Source organism: Thunnus maccoyii, chromosome 12 (genome assembly GCF_910596095.1).
Source record: "Thunnus maccoyii chromosome 12, fThuMac1.1, whole genome shotgun sequence".
In the NCBI taxonomy this organism is placed as follows: Eukaryota; Metazoa; Chordata; class Actinopteri; order Scombriformes; family Scombridae; genus Thunnus; species Thunnus maccoyii.
Genome location: NC_056544.1, coordinates 6,470,354 through 6,495,645, shown reverse-complemented (window position 1 = coordinate 6,495,645; position 25,292 = coordinate 6,470,354). Strand labels below are relative to the sequence as shown.

General features: G+C 42.6%; 1 protein-coding gene across 4 annotated transcripts in view; it reads right to left on the bottom strand.

Annotated features, from left to right (window-relative positions):
• rnf220a (ring finger protein 220a) overlaps nt 1-25,292 on the bottom strand; it is a 259,438-nt gene that overhangs the window by 141,783 nt on the left and 92,363 nt on the right. For 2 of the 4 annotated variants that reach the window (XM_042428896.1, XM_042428898.1), the window contains one exon: nt 19,294-20,460. In XM_042428896.1, coding sequence (XP_042284830.1) covers nt 19,294-19,948 — 655 coding nt within the window. In that variant the 5' untranslated portion in view covers nt 19,949-20,460. Of the gene's footprint in view, nt 1-6,463; nt 6,701-19,293; nt 20,461-22,460; nt 22,544-25,292 lie in introns of those variants that run through there. The other 2 variants (XM_042428897.1, XM_042428899.1) reach the window with 2 other exon arrangements.

The following is a 25,292-nucleotide window of genomic DNA, read 5'->3' as shown; positions in this document are numbered from 1 at the left end:
CCAGCAGCAACAAAGCTGTCATAGATAGCTATGGATTTATCATGGGCAAAGATGAAGGGAGAGGGAAGGAGTGAAAAGAAATATTCACGCATTGTCTGAGATATAGTGGAGGGTAAACCCACCTACTCTAAAGTTTAATCATGTTTTCATTTTTGGGAAAAAGGTGAGAAAATTAAAAGAGATGGAAAAGAACATTGTGAAAAGGCTGGAGGTCAAACAACGCTGTGTGAATCTCTTAGTATGATAGCCTAAAGCGATGAAAGTCAAGCTAAACCACAATGGTGGAATACATTTCATGGTTTTTTTGCTGGATCAGAACCATATTTTCTTAATAATTCTTCATATATTTTTAATTGAAAGACCAGAACCATATTTAAAGCAAAGCTTCATTAGCAAAGTGTCATCTTGGCCCTTGGTTCTTGGTTCTAGGAGCTCGGTGATGTAGAGACTACTTGCAGGGCTAGTTGGTGAAGTACTAGTGATTTTAGGAATAACATGCTAGCCAAACAGGAACATGTGAGTCACAATATCTTTCTGAGATCTGTTTTCTCCATTTTGTGCTGTTTACTCCCATCTGGCATTTCATTCTCAGGATTGCACATAATTTCATTCAATAGACTTTATTGAAAAGGGGAGAAAAAAAAAAAGCTCTTGTAAGCTCAGTTAGCTCGGTCGCTAATGGAACAATACGTTTTGTAGAATCAACGCTTGTCTCATGTCTAAAAACCAAATCTAGAAACTCAACTGTCTAAAATCTAAGATTCTGTCGTGGAGCACTTTATACAACGACAGAGGAGGTTAAATACAAGAGTACAATAAAGCACAGCTAATGAGCTGCAATAGCTTCCTCCATTTTGGACTCTTCGGCTCTCCGTTCCCTCAAAGGTCAGTGTTGTAAAGATGGCTCGCTATTGGTCAAAATGGTGCAAATTAATGTCGAGGTTCATCAAAGTTGTGAAAAATGTAGGAGTTGCTTCACTGCCGCAAGCAAATACTCTATTTTTTGACATTTTAGATGCTGGTGTGGCCTTTTAGGAGCTTAAAATTCATTCTCAGATTGACAACCACATTTTTTTTTTACATAATAATTATTGTATCAACAAGTTTCATTGGCAACTGCATGGCAGGACTTTTCCACTAGGTGTGACTAAAAGTTTAAAAAAGTATCTTTTGGTTGCCACTTAGCAACTGCTTTCACTTTACAGTTATCACCACAGTACCACAATGATCTGTGTATGTTTTTCCTGCCTTCAGGGGGTGATGTTATCTAATAAGGAAGCAGCATTGATAATAACAACGATAATCATACCTCACATCAGTAGTTTCATTGGCCCGCATGGTTAGAAGGTTAGATTTTTTGATCTCCTCTGCTATGTACTCATGCATAATATCCAGCATACAATACAGCAATTAACTCTGAATGTTCTCTGTTCCTATCAAGCTATAATATACCACACAAACCATGCCAAGTAAAAATAGCTATCATTTAAATGTAGCTCTGTGTAAAAATAAAGAAAGAAGTGATGACCAAATGAGCATGAGGACAATATTCAGTACAGTATGGTGATGAAATACTGCTCACTGGACCTATTCTTGGCAAGACTGCCTCAAACACTGCATGCATTATCAGTCTTGAACCCTTATGACAGCTCTTTAAAACAACACAATGTCAGAAAGTCTCCATTCCATAAAACAATTTCCCCCCCTGCCAAACAAAGACGTCTATTCAAGCCTAACACGTCTCCGCCGTGTCCCTGGCCATAAAGTCCTCCTGTCTGTCAAAATAGAACAGCTAAAGTCAATATTATCCATGCATCCCTGCTTTTAGAGATGAATTTCAAGCGCTCGACTTCTGTATATCATCTGTCTGTCTGTCCTTGAACCTGGACTGAGTGGAGCTAAATGAGAGATCCATGTGATGGGGCTTCTGCTCTGGATGTTTGGCTTGTTTTGCTGTTTATATCCACCGTATTTTAAACCATCTTCTTCTCCAAATATTTTCTTCTTCTTTTTCAGTGTCATCCATGACTTTTTTTTTCCTCCTTCTTTCACCTCCTCTGTGCCTTCCTCCTCCCGCTACCCAGACTTGTCTTATCCTTCACCATCATCAAAATCTTCACCTATTCCAGAAGAACTCTTTCTCATGTTTTTCCTTGTCCTTATTTTCATCTTAATCTCCCCCACTTGTCCTCTCTCCCCTTGTCTTCTCTCGTCCAATATCCCCCCCTCATCCTCCCACTTCACTTCCTCCTCTTCCTCTCCATCCTCCTCCTCATCTTCCCTCTCTCCTTCCATTTCTCCCTCTCTCTTTCTGTCTTGACTTCTGTAATTCATCAGCGCAAGCAGCAGTACAGATTGATCAGCCTCTAAAGGCAGTGCTGTGTGTGCTGCTGATGTAGCAGTAACCTCCACTGAATAGTGAGCAGTGTGTGTGTGTGTGTGTGTGTGGATGTGTGTGTGTGTGTGTGTGTGTGTGTGTGTGACCGGCACCGGGGGAAAGTGGAGGGGACATTTTTTAAAATGTATTAATCGTCGTGGTTACAGGGGATGAGAGTGGTTGAGACAGGCCCATCTTTTGAGAGAGAGACCATATGTGACACAAGCACACACATGCCTGCACACACACACACACACACACACACACACACACACACACACACACACACAGCCGCATTCTAATATCCCGAGGGTTCAGCCCAAGTGCTTTACACCCTTGTATCAGCCAACACTCACATACTGATACCTAAGATGCAATCCTCACTCTACACACACACACACACACACACACACACAAACACACACCACCAATGGGGAAATACAAGGCAATTTATCACTAATCACTAGACTCCCTAACTTTGTATTCATCTGGATTTCCTATGATTAATAGCTTTCCACAGCAAACTTTATCTCTCTGAAAACTGTGTTTGAGAGTGTGTGTGTGTGTGTGTGTGTGTGTGTGTTTGGAAGGAAGTGGTCTACAGTATAAGCAGACATGAACCAGTGTTTAATTGTTTGGGGAGAGAATGCTGGATTAGCCACAAGATTACTCCTTCTATTGCATATTTCTCTGTCTTTTCCTCACTCTACTTCTTTCTTTTACTCTTTTGTGTTCAGCACTCCATCTGAGGGGATATGGGATGGAGGGGGATGTAAAGGAAAAAAAAAAAAGATGGAGGTCTTTGGTGCTTTTCAATTCTTTTCCCTCTCTCATCTACCCGTTTATACCTCTTTCTTTTGCTCTGTAAGTCTTATAGATGAATTACAAATACACACGTTATGGTACCTATACATTGATTCTTGCAAAAATAAAGGAAAGTGCCATAAAATGTCATAATAAAGGTAACTGACTGTTGTGACAGCAGCCTCATTCAATCTTTCCAGTCATTTTAACCTCCAATAAAGGGATGAAATTGAATGTGTAAACAAGAATTTTCTTGTCCATCAAGCCCGCAACATGAAACATATTTTGGGGGAATGTTGAGGAATATCATTAACGCTAAATTCTGTCCTCTCTCTGTTGTGTAAAATTGATTTTATACAAATCCCAGACACTGAAGGCTTGCTCAAAGTTGCTGGAATAATTTGAAATCTTTTTATTAACTCGTACCACTTTGCTGTTTCATAGAAGGTCGTGTGTGGTCGAGCTTTCTGCAAGACTAGAGAGGAGGAAACGGAGGAGGAGGAGGAGGAGGAGGCCGCAGAGGGAGGAAGGGATGAAGGCGACAGAGGAGAGGAAGCAGAGGAGCTGGCGAGTAGAGGAGAGGTGACAAGGCTTCGGGGACAGACAGAGGCATGAATAATTTATCAACACTTCTGATGGACAGATTAGGGGAAAAAATGAAGAGAGACAGAGCGAGAGAGAAAGGGAGGGAAGAGGGGGGGTGGGGTGGGGAAGAGAGAGGAAGCGAGATTGAAAGCAGAGGAAGGGGAGGAATAAAATGACAAACAGAAAGAGAAAGAGAAGAAGAAAGCAAGTGAAGGGTGGAGGGGCCACACACTGGAGCTCTTTGATCCTAACAAACCCCTCTCACCCTGACACCACCATGCCATCTGTGGCCCACACTGTGTGTGTGTGTGTGTGTGTGTGTGTGTGTGTGTGTGTGAGACAGAGGGAGACAGAGGAGACAGTGACAAAGGAACACAGAGATAGAAGAAAACAGATAAAGACAAGGTGTGTCTGTTATGTTTTTACACCCTGAATCAGTTTCAGTCAGAAATCTGAATTTGTGGTTCTTAATTGTTGCAGTTTCAGGTTTTAGTCTCTCGAGTCGACACATTTTCAGTGTGTGAGTTTATGGTATTTTCATTCTATATGTAATAAGAATAATCTAATGCATAACAGGGCATCTAGTGAAATGCAAATGCAAAAAGACGAGGTAAAATAAGAAAGATGCAAATGTAGCTTTGCTGCTGTCCAGAAATGTAAAGAAGAAATTATCTTAATAATTTATTTAAAACAAATGATTTTGTGATGACGTGATTAAAATATAGAATAACTATATGTGTTATGTAATGGATCAATTTCCAATATATCATTTAGCTATGAATTGCTAAATTTGGTTTATTAAACTCGTCAAATCACCATGATCAACATCCCATGATGCCCTCTGGTATATTGCTGTGTGGCCACACATTGAACCCCATAATACATTACAAAATAGATGGATTTTACACAGTTCTGCCAGTTATACATCTTTTAAAATTAAAATTAGTTTTAAAAAATGGGTGTCATGCACCTTTACATGTACAGGATTCTGGATATTAATAAATGACCTTGGTTAATTTGTCAACCCTCTCATCAAATGCCACAATTACCATTCTGACCACTTATTGATGAGTGTGTGTGTGTGTGTGTGTGTGTGTGTGTGTGAGGAGGTGATGGATGCCTGCTGCCAGACATCGTACATCATCAGTATCGGTGTGTAATGTGTGTACTGACGGGGAATTATCAATGCAGCGACGACAAGACGTTGTGGTGCAAGTACAAGTGCATTCAGGTGCTATGATGCATTAACTGTACTGATCACATGAACATATACACCCACACACACACACACACACACACACACAGAACATCTGGCTTTACCCACTCACACATTAAACATCATCATCCGCATGAAATCCATCAGTCATTTCACTCCTCCTCACCTGCTTTGACTTTCACATGTTCTTTTTGTCCTCTCTCATTTTCTCTTCCTGTTACTCTGACGGCCTCCCGGTGCACCTGCCTTTCATTATCGCAGCCAGCACTTTTCAGCTTATACCACTGACCGTGTGTGTGTGTGTGCGTGTGTGCGTGTCGACAGGAGCAGGGTCAGCATGCGGCCTGTCGACATTATACCACGGCCCTTCCCCGGTAGACAACAACCCCACCATGCCGGAATCCACCCTGCACTCCCCTCTGACACACACACACACACACACACAAACTGCCATGACCGGTTGCCCCCAGCGACCAGCCATTACCACAGACCTCGTGCTGTGCTGCCGTGCCAGGTCGCAAGACTTGACCTAACAGTGAGCACATACATGCAAGCAGCATTCCTGACATTGATGCAAAGTCAGTGCTGTATTTTTTTTTCCCGTGCAGGTTAAAGCATTTTATTCCTAATGTTAGTAATTTAATGGTTGGATGGTTTAAAGGTGCACTGATCAATATTTTAGTATAAACAATGTGACAAATAACTATGTGTTATGTGAAAGGTTTCATCTGTAGTGACAAACCCACAAAGAATTATCACCTGACTCTGCAGTTTCCCTCAGCTCTATGGAGCGTTTTAGCTTCTTTTAGCTCATTGTTTTGATTTTCGGGCCTGCAACTTTACTGTTTTGATTCAATGTCGGTAGTCTCATCTGTGCAGTTGTAGCAGGCAGCTGTTTTCAGCCAAAAACACTCTGATAAATTCACTGTGCACTGCCCCAAACAACAGACAGACAAAGTTAGCGACTAGGTGGTGAACACAGCCAAAGAGCCAGACACATCCCCCCTAGAGCTAAAAGGGGTGTGAATATTTGACTTAAATTTATCAAGTGTACGACAGCATGATTCCAAATGAATGCTAATATTTCTTTACAAGATGATTTTAAAAAAACACACACATATTGTCCTTTTTGTGCACTTCTTTTTCTGTACGGTTTAAACAAACAAGATAAAGCATAAAGTTAGTTAGTCAGTTTGTAGGCCTGTTTGTCAACTTGGGACCGAGCCAGCTAGCTGTTTCAGTCTTTACGCTAAGCTAGGCTAAACACAACCACACTGCAGTTTTCTAAATTTGCTTTACATGCTCATCCTGTTTACTAACCTCAAAGATGATATCTTTTTTTTTTTTTTTTTTTTTAAATTCTACTACAACGGTTGTATAGGAAGTATTAAGAAAACTGTGACTTCTTTTCCAGTTTTTGCTCTTTTCCCCTGTAGCATAAAGTCATAGAGTCTACACATAAAGACACCATGACCAGTTACCACTGTCTTGTGATGGATCCACCCTGCAGTCACTGTATGGCACCACACAGCCAGAAGCTTTAGTTAACATCATCTTCAGTATGATTCGGGAGGTCGATTTTTATCTTCCCACCACTGGCCTTTAGGTCCTGACCCAGTCTTTGCGCGACACTGCTCTGACAATTTATAAATAAGTACACACAGGGTCCCTAACAATCTGCAGAGCCCCAATTGGCGACGTCCCATAGGTCATTAGGCTCCTTCCTGGAAAACAAGGCAGAGATAACAAGTGCACAGCGAGGTTTAATATGGTGTTAGTGCTGAGATAAGAGAACAGCTGAAAGCTTGTCTCTGAGGCTGCCTCAGTTTGTGTTTGTTCAGCCACCGACTTTTTTTTTTTTTCTCCCTCCAGAACCAAAACTGAGTATGTAACAGACAGGAAATAGAGCAAGACAGATAAAAAACCCCAAAGAACAGCAAACTAGGCCAGGCTGTGTTTTAAAATCTGTGCTTCTACTTGTTGAAATAATCTCTTTCTTTCACTCTTGTCTCTATCTGAGGTCACAAATGAAATTCTAATTGGGACGATATCTGAAAAACAGTTTCACTGATTGCACAATCAAATATGTGTTATCTTATCTAACGACGCTGCAGGAAAAAGACTGTGTACTTGGAAGGAAGGAGGAAAAGATCAGGCTGTATTAAGCACTTGTGCACTTTGCACACACACACACACACACACACACACACACACACCCTCCCCAGTTGGGTGTAGAGGAGAATCAATATGTCTTTGAATGAGGGTCAGAAGGGTTGTCTGCCCAGGGAGAGCTGACAGATTTGCTCTCTTTTGCTCTGCTAAGCCCCTGCCTGCTTCTAACACCTCCTGACACACTCACACACACATACGGAGACACACACAAACAGATGGAAGGAGAGACACACACACACACACACACACACACACACACACACAAAAAGATGTGACGCTTCTCCAGGAGGGCAGAATTCCGAGCATTTTGCCGTGGGGATGTGATATTAGACGTTCCATATCGAAATGAACCCTGCTGCGCACCCCGATGAGCGTGTGTTTGTAAAAGAGGAGCAGCGGAAGCCGGGTTTGACCAGCACAACGTGATCTACCTACACTCTTGGCAGGTGTTTTAACTCCGGGTAGAACACACACAAACTGCAAAAGAAAGAGTGCAGTGAATGACAATAAAAAGAGACACATACAAGTAGAACTAAACTGACACAACATACAATCAAACTCCCCTCTCATCATAGCAAACTACTGCAGTTATCTTCACCTAACTGACTCTATATCGTCCCTGCTTGTCCATTCGGTTACATATCCATAAAAAAAAAGCTAAAATGTAAACAGACTTCTGCAGCTGGCGAAAGGTTGAATATCTGCCCAGACAATCTAACAAATGGGAGTCAATGAACAATGACAAACTAGCTTTTATTGTCCGACAGGTGTAAACGTAGCTGTGGGGGCGTACATCACAAAAGCACCACAGGGTTAAGTAGATAATAGTCTTCAGTGCTGAGTATTCCTAATCATGACCGGTCCGAAATGACTCCTAATGTGTGTGATTACTGAACTGATCAAAGGACATGAGGCCGTTTGAAACGGATCATGTGATGTGGATAACGAGAACAGAGTGATACGTAGAGGGATCGATGGTGAGGTTTCTTCAAAATAGTTCATCCTAACGAGTCATAATCTCATATTTAGCTGCAAAATGTTTAGCTTAACTTCTTCTAAATGTTTAATAGCTGTCCCTGACACATGATAGGAAAGTATAGTGACACCATGTTTTTTTTACACATTCAGCTTCTCCTCTTCTTCTTGCTTTCTTATATGATTTTATTTTCCTCTGTCCCTGAGTCTCTCCCCATCATTTCACTGATAATAAAACCAGACACAGGCAGGAGAATGCATGTGTCTGTGTTTGATGAATGTTTTAATGTGTGTGTGTGTGTGTGTGTGTGTGTGTGTGTATACATGTGTGCATGCGTCCTGTGTGGTTAAAATACTAGAGCAGCAATTAGTAATCACTCATGGAGCTAATGACATCAATCAATGAGCTTTTAAAACCAGTCATTTTATAATTACAACCATCAATGGTCACCCATGGATTCATTAGAGTCCTGCACTCGCTCTACAGTACTGAGATCTCTCTCTCTCTCTCTCTCTCTCTCTCTCTCTCTCGTTATACGTAGTGGAGCACCTTAAGTTTAAGGTAATGTTTAGGAGCCTAAAAATTGTCCCTTCTGGATTTATATCACCTAATCACAAAGTCTTTGGTAACCTCTCGCTAGTCTATCTGAGGGCTTTAGCACAGTGTCAACAGAAAAAAAGGTAGAAGGCATTGAAAAAGAAAGAGGGTGAGATGGAAGGAGGGATGACTAGAGACAAAACGAAATCAGCAAGAGAGCCAATAAAAGGTCTGAAAGCAGGAATTCAGAACTGAAACAGCGAAGGAGGGATGGAGATGTGCTACTTTTGACCACTTCTCATTTTCACTGTCAGATTTTAGATCTTGTTGAGAATCGATGCAGATGCTACGGAACAACAGCTGAAGTCGGTCCAGATGGTGGGCTGTCCATGGAGTTTAAAAAAAAAAAACACATCTCTCTATGTCTGACTTGATTTGACTGGAAAGGAATGTCAGGTGTTAACGTTGTGTGATCTGCGGTCACAATTTACTTTCAGGTTTGAGTAATTTCAAAGTAAAGCGAACTGAACCTTTAACCACTAAATATAAAAAGCTGCCTTTGGGTTCCCTTTTTGCCTTTTTAATTTCTATAAATATATATATTCAAACAAGCCAAATGGAGACCAGCATTGTATGTTTATTTCTAATAAAGCAATTAGGCAGTAGAATCTGATGGACTGCATAAACTTGTTGTCTGGTATTTGGTTTCACTTTTCTTGTTTTTCATGAAACCATGAAACATAGCCAACATTAGGTGAACAAACAAATAAAACCACAGTTTCGAATCCAACACGATATGTTTACGAAAATAGCCACAACTGTCAGAAGCTGTTGCATCCGATATCAGATTGGTTTTTTTTTGTGACCTTGACCCTAAAAATCAGTTTCACTCAGTGAAAATGAAGTGTCTGCGTGGCCAGCTGACAACTACAGGATCTAAATATGAGCTAACCCGCACATCATATAGGTGCACCAGCACGCGTGTGTGTGTGTGTGTGTGTGTGTGAACGTCTAGTTAATGCGTGTGGGTGTGTGTTTGTATGTGTGCGTGTGTGGCGCGGATGCACAATTACCAAGCAGGCCCGAATCGATAGGTGCCTGCTGACAGATGGATTAGCACGGTAAACAGATGATACACACACCGCTAAATTATTCATCTGCTGAACAGTGGGCTGGGTTTCCACACACACCCGGTGACGGGGGGGGGGGGAGGGGGGAGAAGGAGAGAGAGAGAGAGGTAAGGGGGGGGATGGAAGGATGGAGGAAAAGAGGGAGAGCAGGGGGGGGGTTGAATAAGGAGGATGAGGGGATGAACTCTTGCTTTTTAAGAGAGTGTGGCTCAAAATAATTCTTTCTTCATTTTTGAAAAATTCACTGAGATGATGTTGAGGGGACGGAAGGAGCTGAAACGAAAAAAGCTGAACTTGAACCTGTGATTTGATGAGTAGAGTTTATGTGCTTCAGCTCTGCTTAGAATCTCAACCACAAAGGGAAAAAAAAAACAAAAAAAAAAAAACAGACTGACTCTGTGTCCCTGTAATGCCTTTTAGATATGCAGAGGCACCACAGGGTCAGCGTGAAGTGTCTCGCAAGACATTTGAGATACCGAACACACGCACGTGCGCAAACAACGACACACTCATCCTTTTCTTTATCCGCATCTTTTCCACAAGTGCGGGCAAATCCGTGATCATCGACTGTTTATGCCTTTAACAAAGCCTGCCGCATGAATGCAATTTCACACGCGTAGAAACACACGAGTGAGGTGCAGGGAATTTGGTGGATAAACCTGATCATGCCATAGAAGAGATATGCACCATTATGTTTGGAGTTAAAGCGTCTTCCAAGCTTTTTTAGATGTAGATTTTACTAGAATTTGCAATGAAAAGTGGGTGAAAAACGGGTGTGTTATAAGGAAACAAAGCTGATAAAACAGGAAACGGCCTGTGCATAAACAGACCTTCTATGAGACCTTTAAGTCTTTGCAGCAACCGGAGTCCACTCCCAATATTGAATAGTATAGATTCTGGTGCATGCTAATCATATGAGCATGCACACACATTCACACACACCCTGGCATGCATATAAAGCACACATTATTGATTTGTTTCACCTTTCAAAGGGACTTTAGAGGCCTTTTTTTTGCAGCAGATGCTAAGCTTTGCCCCTCTGGGATGGCTGCAACTTTTAAAAGCGAGGAGGAAGAAATCTGACTCGAAGATGTGATCAACTTTCAACTTTCAAGAAAAGTGGCAAAATCCTTCTTCCTGATTTAAAGATCTGTTTCACTTCCAAAAAAAAAAAAAAAAAAAAGCTACAGGTGCAAGTGGTTTAGCCGGTCTTGTCGCTTATAAATAAGGTGCGTGTGTGTGTGTGCACGTGCGTGTGCGCTTATGCTAAGTGGCGGGCCGGTCCAGCTTTGTGAAGCGACAGTGCGTTAAGAACAGCTAACGATCTCGAACCCGCAACCCCCTCCTTGCGTGCGCACGCACACACACACACACACAAACTGTTGGTTCGCATCATGGCTGCCATCAGCAGGAACCAATCAGATTTGATGAATAATTCAATATTAAAGAGGGTGTGACCAAGACAGGGAGGGGGGGGAGGTGGAGGGAAGGGGGGGGGCTCTCTGCCAAGCCTTTTTGGAAACTGTTTGTGTGTGTATGTGTGTGTGAAAGTGAGAGAAGTGGGTGGGTGGGTGGGTTAGGGGGTGGAGGGGGGGGGGTCTGTCACACTAGACTGCATCCACAAACTGGCTGCAGATTAGATTACTGAGGAGAGGAGAGAAGAGGAGAGGAGAGGAGGGGAGGGGGGGGGGGGGTGAGGAGGAGAGAGAAGGAGATGAGGACAGAATGGAGGAAGGGAGGGAGGGGGGGTGGAGGAGAAGGAGAGAGGAAAGAAGGATGGAGGAGGAGAGGTGAGTAGAGGGAAAAGAGTCTTTTAACACATCTGCATTAGTAGGTGTCTGAATGGCGGAGCTCTCTTGAGAAATAAGTACATCTCTGCTTCTGACAGACAGGAAGCACTCGCAGGCCGGAAAGTCGACGGTGAAACGTGAAGCATTGTATACTGTAGAATACACATCGATACTGTATATCATTTTCTAATTAATTGGGATTCTTTGGTAAAGTCAGACCATGGCTTAAGGGATTACTACCACTTTTTTCCTGGGCTTTAGTGAAGGAAGTCTTCCTCTTCACACCGCTGCCAGACACTGTGGAAACAGCAGATGGCACAGTGTAGCTACCTGTTTTGCCCGATAAATCGATAACTTTCTGTGCTGTAAAGTAATTCTGCCTCTTTCCTGAGAAATGTTAAACACAAAGTCAAGTGCAGAGGTAAGTGCAGGGCTGTGGTATGCTATGACTTTGTGCGAGCTAGTCGGTGTGTGTGTGTGTGTGTGTGTGTGTGTGTGTGCACATTAAAGGCTAAATGTGTGTTGTGGTGCCAGGTGTGCTGGGGTTGTATGAGGCTCAGTGGAGTTTTAACGCACGGTTTTTATTGGCCTAAGCTGACATCACCAAGGGAGCAAAGTGGAATTTCGAAAAAACCGGGACAGTACGGATCTGGATCTGTGTTTGTGTGTGCGTGTGTGTGAGCGAGAGAGAGTGACTGGAAGACTCTGTGTGTGTGTGTGTGTGTTTGTGTGTGTGTGTGTGTGTGTGTGTGTGTGTGTGTGTGTGTGTCCCAGGCAATAGCGTCATTTTCATATCAAACCTGTTTCGAGAATTCTCTGGAATGCAAATACATCCTGTCCTCGGAGCGTTCTACCTGAAAAGATGCTTCCAGTGTTTCTAGAAAAACAGCAGCGGGAACATGTGAAGTATTATGTCACAGTATAAGCAGCTGTGTTTGCTCATTTTGAGAAAATAAAATCTGCTTTAAGAATGAAAATAAGATGAAATGGCTTTTCAGGCTGGAGAATATTTTTTGCCGGGCGCCACATAGGGAATCCTCTCATTTCATCCTCTCTCCTTCATTTGACTTGCACCAGCTCCAGTGGCTCATTTGTGTAACCTACTCCTCCACACACACACACACACACACACACACACACATACATACACACACACACACACACACACACACAGTGATCTGTGTCCAAATGGAGTGGCTGGGCCGACAAAAGGCTCGACAGGAAGCGACTAATCCTTGATCTGCGCAGCGTCGCAACAATGACCGCAAGACTCACACCAAGCTGCGCACACACACACATACACACACACACACACTCGCAACCACATACACTCACATACACACACACACAATTGATGCTTGCTTCCAGTTGCCACCCAGAGAGAGAGAGAGAGAGAGAGAGAGAGAGAGAGAGAGAGAAAGGGAGTGGGAAGGAATGGCTTGAAAGAGAGATGGGAGGAAAATATTTCCATTTTCCAATGACTATTTCACAAAAAAAACATTTAAAGGCTTCTAATAATAACATATAAAACTACAATCCCAGCCTGTACTTGCACAGTAACAATAACACCAACAGCTATCATTATGTGCACTATATGGGTGGATCAGATATATATGAAGGCTGGTATTGACAGGAAAACATGCACACACTCCTCACCCTGTGGGAGGGGAGGGGGGGGGGCTGCCAGAAGGGTAGAAGGGCACTCACTTGGGGGTAAACAAAGCCACCACAAGTAGGACAGTCCCCGATGAGTGTGTGTGTGTGAGCGTGTGTGTGTGGCACATAGTGGAGACTGACAGTGAGGCAACATGAGAGGGACAAGCCTTTTAACATCTGGCTAAGCACTGACAGGAAGACACACACTCTCTCTCTCTCTCTCACACACACACGGGCGGGCAGGCAGGCGAGTCCCAGTCCTAATTATTAGAACACTCTTACTTAACTTAACCCTGCCACTAGACCGTGACAGGCAGAGATGGAGGGGAGGGGGGAGGGGGGAGAGCGGGGGGGGAAGGAGAGGTGGAGGAGGGCAGATTTTTTTTTTTTTGTGAGGACAAGGAGAAGGATGAGCCTTTCTGTCTCCTTGACTGATTTTTTAACTCCTCACATGCCACAGCAAGGAGAGACAGAAATAAAAAAAGTATGTTTATTAGAGAGAAATTAACAGTGAAAGATTTCTGATTGACAGGCGGTCTGTGTGGGAAGCATCTCGCTGAAATCCCACAGTCATGCCTTTAGAAGGTGAAGACGTAGACAAAATCTCTTTCTCATCCATCAACATCAGAGTCTCTATCATCCCTCTCGTCTTTGTGAGAACTCTATTTTTCAGTTCTCGGTTTATTTTTTCTGCTGTAGACTGTTTTTAGCCATCCAGACTTTGTGCTACTTGGCCACAGAAAGAAACAACTCATGACATTTGCTCTGTGGACCAGTAAAAAAAAAAAAAAAAAAGATAAACAAAGAAAGGAGGCAACTCTAAAAAAAGAACAGAAGAAAGGCGAAGAGGAGGCCTCTCGCTGTGTTAACAGCTGCGTGATGCACTCTGTTAAACCTTAGAACTGTTACATGTTGATGGGAACACAAGATTTAAGCAAGTTTTAAGCTGTTTTCCCTACAATAGGAAGCATTTTCTTGGCGAGAGTTTCAGTTCTTTGGTTTTTGATGGATTTCTTTTTACAAGATGTCTTCAGTTATGGTCAACAGAATCACACTCTGTCAATGCATTTATGTTATTTGGCTAAAAGTAAGGTCAATAAGAGTAAATACTACACAAATTCAGCAATATCTACCTGTCTATGGCGTGCTGTCTTAAGAATTCCTCTGCTTTTATTTCGGTCAGGCAGATGGGATCTGCGTTTCAGCTCAACATCTCTTCTCTGCCTCACCATCCTCCCTCCTTCCCTCTCTCCTTCCTTCCCACAACCATTTTTTCCCCTTATTGCTTTTATCTTCTCTTTTATCTCCTCCCTCCCCCCCCTCCCTCCCTCCCTCCCTTCCTCATACTTCCCTTCCCCTGGCTTCTCTCACTCTGTGCTAAAAGACTTTGTGTTTTCTTTCTTTCCCTGCCAGGCATTTCTGTTTCTGACAAACGTACGACTGTTTCAGTTGTCTTTCTCATCCTCGCCTTTTTCAGTCCGAATCGCTCGTTTTTACCCGTTTTCAGAGCCGTTCCTTCGTTTTTCCCCTCTAACGTTGTAAATGTCTGTGAACAACATTTACACAGAAAACAAAAAAAAAGAGAGGAAGATGAGGAAGCTGGGTTAGGCATTCAGGGTCAGGTTCAGTGTAAATCTCTCAGCCTTGTAAATGTGGAGAGTGGAGAGAATGTAAACAAACAGACTACAGCTGTCACACACATACACACACATACTCAGAGGGAGGGAGGGACGGAAAAAACTTAAAAATGAGGGAGAGATGTAAGAGAGAAAGAAATACGTAAGAGGCAGAGGAAAACAAAGATGATGAATGATGGAACGTGCTGCGTACCGCGACGCACACGCACACACACACACACAAACCTTCACATCGACACGTCTTGCAAAAACATCAAATCCCCTCCACAAACAAACAAGTGCTTGCCTGCGTCGCCTCCGCCAGGCGGATTGTTTCATTTGTCAACATTCCCCATTAATTCCAATCACACATCCCATAATTCCATTCTCTCTCGTACAGTACGCACAATAAAACCCTCTACTGCCTTGAATCCCTTCATCCTCGTGCTAAAACCTTACAATGTGAATACAGTAAATGCTAATAGCTTTTACAATAATATGACATGCATAGTCCCTCTTAAGGCATGATGGGGCCTTTATGCGCAGGTTTAGCGGCTGACAGGTTAGCGGGTTTAGTTAACAGCCGACGTGCCTGCTGGTGCGGTGGGGGGATTTGGGAAGGCTTAGCATAGAGTAGGCCACTGTTGCTTGGAGTGGCATACGGCGAGGCTGACAGAATTGCATGCAGGGAAGTTAAGGCTGTATGGTTTTTCAAGTTGCTCTAATGTCTTTTTTTTTTTTTTTTTTTTACTATATAGTTAAGAAGAAAGGATCGGCCTCACACCTGGGATTAACTTGCATGACAGGTGATTGGATCGTAATCGGATAGAGACAAAACACAGGTGTAAATGGATGAACGCCAGCCAGATGTGATGTAAATCCGCGTCACGTTGTGGATCTGGTCACCTAAAATCCATCTGCAGTGGAGTTAGCATTGTAGTTCACTATTCTGGATAAAATGGAGTCACAGGACAGGTGTTTATGTATCAGTAAGGTCAAGAGATTTGTCATCTGATCACATCTGAAGGCGAAAGTGTTTAAAGCTGTTTCGAACCGCTTCAAAGACCAGCTCCCACCCACTTTTAGAATGTATCGTTAATGGTCAGAGTGTAAAATACAGGTGTAAATCTTTCCAAGAAGCACTGGAGTTCTACTTTGAAGTTCTGACCTATACTAAACCAGCTTTTAGAGGTTGTTCTATCTCGACTGTATGCGGGCCAGCAAGTTTTGTGCATACGGGGAGTTGAAGACTCACTGCACTGGTGATCTAGTCATTCAAAACAGCTCCACAAGTGATAGAAGAGTTGCTATGTATCTGCAATATGTGCATAGCAACTAATAAACAAATGCGTAGCTCAGATAGTGACAGATTCATTCGTTAGAATGTTCAAGAACGGGGAACAAGAGAAATTACGTGTCATCTTTGAACACTAAATTAGAATCAGAGTCATGTGTAATTAATTAAGCAGAGAGATATCTGGAATTTAATGGCAGCTATAAATTGTGTTCATGCGCATAATATCAACACAGATAAGATACAGATTTAATGACACACGGGGATTAAAAGTTCATAAGCCAGACTTAGATCTACGATGTCATGGCTGCATAAACCTTTGTGAGTTAAGTGAATTTTTAAGATACTGAGAGAAATCAAAACTTAATTGATCATTTATTTGCCGTCATATATCTTTTCAAAAACTTACTCCTGCTGATAATAATTCATGTTTTAGAGCAGAACCTGTGATGACACTATATGATCCCAAGCCTTATCAGCCGCTTCTCACCGGAAGACTGCTGAGAAGCCGCTACTGTATGTGTGAAGCAGCACCAAGGCTGCTAGTTGGCTAATGTGTGTGTGAAGCAGCGAGAGCGCTGTCCTCATGGGATTGTACCAAAGTGTTGTTTGTTCTTCACGCCTCCACTGGATAGTCCGAACCAGTGAAGGAGAACCCATAATTCTTTGCTGTAAGCAGTGCCTCTGCACATCCAATTGCATTAGAAGCCTATGGTAAAGGTGGAGGCTACTTGTGCCAAGATTTAACCTGATTAGACAGAGATCCAGCCGTTCCAAAAGACAGCACAGAAGCCCTCCTGTTCTATCTATCTCTGGCTTCAGTCTTAGAGCTAACAATTCTTTGTAGCGACAATGTGGCAAATATGGTGGTGAGTACATACAATACAGTATGCTCGATAGCTACACTGTTCTCCTAAGCGAGGCATTTTTGCTCAAGCCTCCAGTAGTTCTTGCTCTAAAGGGGCGACATACAGAAAATGTTTTAAAGGCATGTTCAACAGACAGACTTTCAAGTTTAATTAGCAGTCTACTGAGACCACAATGAGATGCAATACTGTAACAGAGTTGGCTTCCTCTTCCTCTTTGTTCTTGTCTCTCTCCTTCTCTCAGTTTATGTGCCCTTTGATATCTTTCTCTTCCTTCTTATTCCTCCCTCCCAGCCAGCCAGCCAGCCAGCCACCGGGTGTCATTTTCCCAATTTCCTTCTCTCCATTCCTTTCTTCATCCCTCTCTCTTTCTCACCCTCTCTGTCACTGCGGTGGTCTTTTTATCGGATCAGTCTCAGGTCGTCGCCTCTGTCTCTCATGTGTTCCATCAAGGATGCTCAAACACACACACACACACACACACACACAACCACACACACACACACAAAAGCTCAAAGATGGAAAAAATATGGAAAGAAGGAAGATACAAATAAAGACTAAAATGAAGAGATGTAATGAGTGAATAACTAAAAAAGGAAATAGAAAAAGATTTATTTTTCCTTAAATTATACACTATAAACGTGTCTCTAAATCTTTCTGTCTCTCTCCTAATTTGTCACCGAGGTCCGATGCAGCTTGTTGACATGTGTAGTAGATGTCGCAGCTCATGCTTAGAGCCGTTTGTGTGCCTGGAAGAGTGTTTGTGCATGCTTGTGTGTTTGTGCTTGGAGATCTTACAACACCCCTCTCCCACCTCCTATTTATTACACACACACACACACACACACACACACACACACACACACACACACACACACACATACACACACAAACATGGCCTGCCAAGGTTTTGGGTATGTGGGTAAATCTTTTGGCAACAGGGCTGCCAGCGTGGAGCTATGATGAATGCTGATGGCAAAGAGCATGGCCAGTCTCTGAACCAGTCACTCACACACAAACACACACACACACATACACACACTAATCAGATTCCCAGTGCGTGAGGGCCAAATGGCATCCTTCCACTGGTGAATGCTAATGTGACCAGTGGAGCTCGTGAGCTTGTGAAACAAGGATTGGGAGAGCCAGGAGAGATGATGACAAGAGAACGTAGATGGGATTGTTTATTGGCGTGTGTGATGCTAGTGTGTAAAAATTTGCATTCTTTTACAAATTGCTGCAAGTTGTAATTTGTTTTTAATTTGATTCGATTTGGCTGTGTGTATGTTTATGTGTCTTATTTGCAGGTTTAATTATTACAATTGCAATTAGAATAAGTGCAGTTCTTTAAGTTGTAATAACATATTTTTGGAATTTCAAATGACTTCTGAAAGATATTCACACAATACTGCAGAACAAAACCTAGACTGAATTGTCCCTGCTCAGTGAAAAACATGTATCTCCAAATTTGAAGATTTTGGAATTTATTAGATAAATTAAATGATTCGTTCTGCCACTTCCTAAAGAACATGCACTATTAAAAAGGTATTGGATTGTCAGAAAAATGCATTGGCATAAAGCTAAAAACAACTTTTTATTAGCTAATGAAAGCAGGAAATACATGGTTTTCATAGGACAGCAATTAAATTGGGGGGTTAAGGGTTGCATGTAATTTGTAATGCAAATCATACATCTGAAAAGAATTGAAAGAAAATAAATTATGGGATACTGCAATAGATGTAGTGTATTTCTTCTATTTTATGACACTAAGGCAATGAACAAGATAAAATTTAAAAGAGCATGTTGAAGCCCTATTTGTGTATGCGATCATGGCGACTTGTTTGAACATTGCGTAAATGTAATTGATGTGAGCATGAAAAGTGTCAAAGTGCCTTAGAAAGGTATTGGTTGGACCACCAAAAGCTGCTGGAACAGCTTCAATGCACCTTGACTACAAGTTTCATGATTTCAACTGGAGGAATGGACACCAATCCTCAAGATATTCCCTCCCTCTGTCTTTTGATGACTGCTCTATAATCACTCATGAGGTGTTCAAGTGGGTTGAGATATGGTGACTGTGAAGCCCGTAGCATATGACTGAAATCAAACCATTCAGTGAACCCCCATTCCCTGTATGGAAGCATCTACATTTGTTGTGTTTTCCCCTCATTTATTCATGTTTTGCTTTTAATTTTAATCTATACAGTATGTGCAGTTCAATGTGGTTCTACTGTGTTTGAGGTCAATAAAAAATAACTGTGAAATTCTACTTACATCGCTCGATGCGGTCCTCAGGGCTGGAGGAGGTCTCTCGATCAGACAGGAGGCCAGACACGGCAAAGATCTTTTTCCCACTGTCCTCCACTGCTTTCAAGGCGCTGCTGGGCGAGCCTCCAGGGGGGATCTGGCCACCACCAAAGTCATATTCTTTCCCCTCAGCATCAGAGTACCGCAGGTGGGGTGAAGCCTCTGCATCCAGGCAGCCCTTGAGGCGCTTGGCTGGAGTGAAAGCAGACTGATACCCACCTGGTGCCCCATCCCGATCTTCCGGAGGGGAAGCGAAAGGCCTGAAGGCGCCAACCCCGCTGTGATTCAGCATGCTGATTGGCGAGCAGTCTAGGTTAGGTGGGGCAAACTGATGATGGAGGTGGAGGAGGGACGGAGGAAAGTCCCTGTTCGGGAATCCTGGTGGGACAGCACCTTGGCGATGGTACATTGATGCAAAAGTGTATGAACCGTTGTTAAACGGCAAATGGACGTCTTTTTCAACGGAAACTGGGACGCCAAATGGGCGCGGTTGCTGGCAGGGAATGGAAGCATCGCGAGAAGCTTCAGCAGTGGAGGCCAGGACCATGAGTGCTGGTGAGGCCAGGGGATTGGGCAAGTAGGAGGAGCTCTCCATCTTGAAGGCTGCCCTGTGGAGGTCCATGTCTGGACGGAAGGTTGTGAGGATGATTCCTCCTCAGTTAGATTGGAGACAATGTCCAAGACCCTTGGAAAGGGTCTGATGGAGTGAGGGAATTTGGGTTGGAGTAGGCTTTTTAAGGGAAGGAACTTTGAAAAGAGTCCTGAGTAGGGCAGGGCAATTTACTTGGAAAAGCGTGTGAGCTAAAGTTGGTTCAGATTAGCTTGAATTCAGTTCATTTCTCTTTCATCTGTCTCCAGCCAAATTCACTTTAGCTGAGTTCAGTCCAGCTCATTCCTTGCCAGGTAAGTGCCGTTGGGTCTGTTCAGTCCGTCAGACTTTACAGTTTGGACCAGTTCAGTCCTGATGATAAATACAATAAATGTTCAAAGTTAAGTTGTTCTCTCTGGGTAAAAACCGTAAAAGCCTCCCTCTTGGAGAGTTTGTTGGAAGTTTTGCGGAAGCCGAAGGGTCCTGGGAAGGTGGACATCCGTAGGTCCTCAAAGCTGGTTCCTCAACTTCATGTGGTTTCCAAACTGTGGGCATACAAAACATAAGCATTAGATTTCAATTTGGTTTCAGAGTGCTGCAGTTTGGTTGTGGATTTTCAGGTAGTTCCATATCACCAATGTCTTACAAAAAGTAAGAAAAACAACAAAAACCTTGCAACCAAATGTGTTCTTGCACTCAACAGGTTTTTGTGATGCAAGTGGCAAGGACTGACCTGACTGAACTCTACCCTTAAACCTGTTTAGACTTGACATGTGACGGTAAAGATAATTACGCATCTCTTATTTAGATGATTTGCGGTCAGATGAGACGTGCACTAATGACAGAATTTTATTTCACAGATCCCTTGTGGCCTCTGCAGTTTTGGACAGCCCTGAAAAGATCCTATTTGTGCCAACAGAAGAGCTTAAAATCAGCCTTTCTGGTGTCCCTTTCCTGTGTCATTTTCTTAATGTCCTTAATATAAATTCAAATCCTTTTACACACTCTATCATGTTTATCTTAGACCTCCTCATCTATTTCTTAATGATAGGTACTTTAAAAGACAAGAGGCATGCTGCTTTTTCAACAGACAAAGATCAATGTTTTGCCCTCAATCTAATGGGGGAAAGGAGGGGAGCTGAGTGGAAAATTTTTAATAAAGGAGCCGCTGGAAGCCAAGGCTTGAAGTCAAAGCCTTTGGGGACAGTGTTCTTAAGAAGACACTGTTGTTGAAGCCACAAATTCAGAACCTCTTGGGAAAAAGTGTCCTCAAGTTGACACTGTTGATCAAATCCTGTAAATCCATGCCCTTTGACAAAAAGCCAAGAATTATTTCAACCCCCAAACTTCTCTCATGTTCACCTCCCCCCCTTTTCCTCCTGCTCTGTAAAAAAAAAAAAAAAAAAAAAACTTCTCCAAACTGTTTCCACATCACATCTTTCCATTCCGATCTCTGCAGCCCTCCACGTCTCATCTCTTTCCAAATGTCCCGTCCTTGTCCTCCGTCCTCCTAATCTGTCCCCCTCTTCCCTCCATCCTCATCTCCTCCTCTCATCTCTCTAGCACTATCTCTCTTCCCTCCCTCCCTCATCTCAGATCTTGGTCTAAGCCGCTTATTCCTACCATCTCCTAGGATCTTATTGGACCAGAACCACTTGTCTTGAGATAAGGACACACACACACGCACACACATCTCCCACTCATACACACACACATACACATCTGATAAGAGGCTATGTGGCTCAATGTTCAGCTCGACACCCGACTCGGTGGGGCGAACACACTCCACATTCTTGCAGGCTATGCTACCCTCTTCCCAATCTCTCTATCTAACCACTTTTAATTCCCCAATTTTTACTATCTGTCCTCCCTTTATTTTTACATCTCTCCTGTCAATCTCTTCTCCTCTCATCCCTCCATCTCTCCCTCCCATCCGTACTCTCCCGCTCTCTTCTCCCTCGGGTGATTCAGATGGGTGATATCATATCAGACCTCTCCATCTGCCATCCACGAGCCAGAGGAAATCTGACTGAGTGAATAAATTAGCCGTACTTGACCTCACGACCCCCCCCGGCATCCGTGGCAACAGACTAGAATCTTTCCTCCCGGGGATTAGATCAGAGCGTGCGATTGGTCGGTCTGAGGAACGCGGAGAGGCAGCCGATGAAACGACAAAATAAGATTTCAGAGATTTTTATCCCTAAAGGGCAATTTGAAGGTGGCTGGCTTGTTAAGCGTCAAATACATTAAGATTTAAAGTAGGTAAAGATGTGCTTGTCGTACATAAGTGACTGTGGGATTTTGTGCATCATGGATAAGAACATCAGATCAGCGAAATGCAAACAGGTTATCATGAGCAATTTTACCTTTATTAAATCAGATTAAATTTCCATCCAATTTTGTATTATCAAAAAGTGATACTCTAGTTTTTTTATCATAAAGGTCACCGCTGACATCAAAATTCATCAGCGATGCAACTTAGAAAAGGTCAAACATGAAGTCGTATGCACATATGTGCATAAACACCCAACAAATACAAACTCACACAGTATCAAGTAGCAGCCCAGGCCGCTCTAGACGAGCTTCAAAGCTGCGTTGACTACCAGCCAACATCAAAGGAGAAACTCCCTGGGAAATGAAAGGAGAAAATCTTTTATAGCTATCAGCTGTCCACAACACTCATTCAAATCAATTTCCAAACCTGATCTCGGCTTTGGCATGCTCCCCCACCTCCCACACAAAGACACACACACACACACACACACACCAACAAACTGCCAAGAGAAAGGAGAGAGGAGAGGGCCCACAGACAGAGAGAGAGATCAGGAGATGTGAGATGTTTTACATTACCGCAAATGTACAGTAGGGCCAGTGTGGAGTGTAGAGAATGTCTTACGCTAACGCGCCTCTGGTCTGGACAGATGCCACAGAGTCACATTACACGCCTCTCCTCTTCTCTTCCTCCTCCTCCTCCTCTTCTCACCCTCTCTTCCCTACCTACCGCAATCCATCCCGGAAATAGCACCTTGAAAATGTAGCCATAACAGAACTCCTTTCTTACTCTCTCTCTCTCTCTCTCTCTTTTCTCCGTCCATCAGTTTACTCCCTCTCCTTCTCCCCCTCTCTCTCTCTCTCTGTCTTTCTCACTTTCTCGCCTGGCGCTGTATATCACATCACGCTTTCTCCTGTATAACCTCTAAAGTAGGAGTGTGTCTGAGGTGTTGATAGGGAGGTAATACACTGATAAGTACCGGGATATTTCAATTTTATTATCATTACCCAGCAGGCTGAGGGGCAGCGAGCTAAGGGCCGCCAACGTGAAGCAGCCAATCCAATAAGAGGACACTGGATATTCCCTTACAGGCCGCAACAGGAGAGGAGGAGGAGGAGGAGAGGAGAGTGAAGAGGAGAGAATTGTGTTAATTTTGGATTTGCTTTTGGATCTATGACTTCAAGATATTAGTCTTATAAATTGTAACTATGCACACAATATCACACTGATAGAAGTGTCATAAAGCTGCTAAAAGTCAGTGATTTTTTTTTTTAAACTTATCTCTAAAACAACAATCATAATTCCTGATGACACACACCTATGCATATCATCAATATACACGCGCAATTACATCCAACGAACACGCACACATAACGTCAGTCAGTGCCACTTACAATCCTATTTGCCACCGAGGGATACCACCCACACATTGTCTGACACCGGGTATATGCATTTTATAATAGAAAATGTCACAGGGGAACGTTTACCACGCTGGCATAATTTGATTACAGTGTGCAAGAATGATACAGCTGTCGGCACGATATTAAATACAAACAGCAAGGAGGGCTTTTCATGTCAAATCTGCACTTTAAGTGACAATGTTTTACCAGTCAGGGAAATTGCGGTGTCAACAACAATGTGCTTTAACATCATTCTGAGGAGAAATTTCACTCAAGAAATATGAGCTACTGAGCGGGGGGGATGCAGGAGGAGTCATGGATACTATGTGAAATAATTGCTAACTGTGGTCATAAACATTATTGTTCTTTACAATAATCAGAGAGTGTTATTTGCTTTTTGTATGGCTAAGAAATAAAATGTCAAGGGTTGGAGACACTTGAATGGTAGTATTATGGATAAAAAATATCAGTTCACACCACCAATAATAAGACTGATGATGGTTTCCAAAATAAAATGCTCATGTAAACTGGAATTAAATGTTTAATCATCTGTAAGGTCTTAGTTCTCAATAATATTCCAGATGGAAAACCATCTAAAAGTAATCCTGACGGACCTCTGTTGTGTAATGTTTGTTTCAGAGGAAAGAAACATAAGCAGCTCTGATTGTCAGGATCAGGAAAATGAAAAGGAAAATGGGATCCAAACAGCTACACTGTTGACAAAGAGCTCCTGACTTATTGAAGCTTTTCTTTTTGTTGACTGGTTGGAATATTTTTTTTTTTTTTTTGCATGGCTGCTTTAAGTGTGTAACCAACATTTTTGCTATAAATTTTTGTTATAAAAATGTCTTGTCAACTGTGACTGGTGTTTGCTTGTGTGTGTGTGTGGGTGTGTGTAAGTGTGTGTGTGTGTGTGTGTTTGACTGCTGACACTGTCGGAAAGCAAAGCAGCTGAAGTTTTTTTTTCTCTTCTTCTAATGGAGACAGAGAGAAAAGCAGTCAAAACCGCAAACCTGTATGAATGTGAGTATACGAGGGTGTGCACACACTTCCCGGTCCGTGGGTATATTTAGAGATTGTTGACAAGCGTGAAAGTGCCACTCTTACATTTTATTACAAGACAGGCCGAGCTGTGTCACTCAACTCATCTTTCTGGTGAACACACACACACACTCACACATTCACTCACATATACCAGATTATGTATACAAAAATCTGAGTTTCAAGCACTTTATTATAGCTCGATGCAACATATAACTAAACTGACCCGTTCCAAATGATCTCAATACATGCTCCTGTAATTGAATATGGTATTTAATAAAAAAGAAATCTGGAGTAGTGTGTGGTAAGAGGAAAAAAAACAAAACTCTCCTGAGAACAAAATGTTCATGTCCAAAAGCACTGAAAACACCAGTTAAAATTTACAGCCTCTAATGTCTACCCTCAGCCTCTGCTGTGCACATACTCTCACTGTTCTTCACCCTACCCTGAAAACCTTGGCACATCTTCTTTTAGGGGTAATTACAGCACTGTACATTTTAACCATCATAAAAAATCAACCAAATAAAAATTTTATAGGCAACTATCAACCCCTTTGCACTATTAACAGAGGTAGTTATACTAATACAGGTGTCATATCTGGAAGGGGGGGGTTGATATCATAAAAAAAAAAAAAAATCAGTGAAAAAAAAAAAACAGCAGCCGT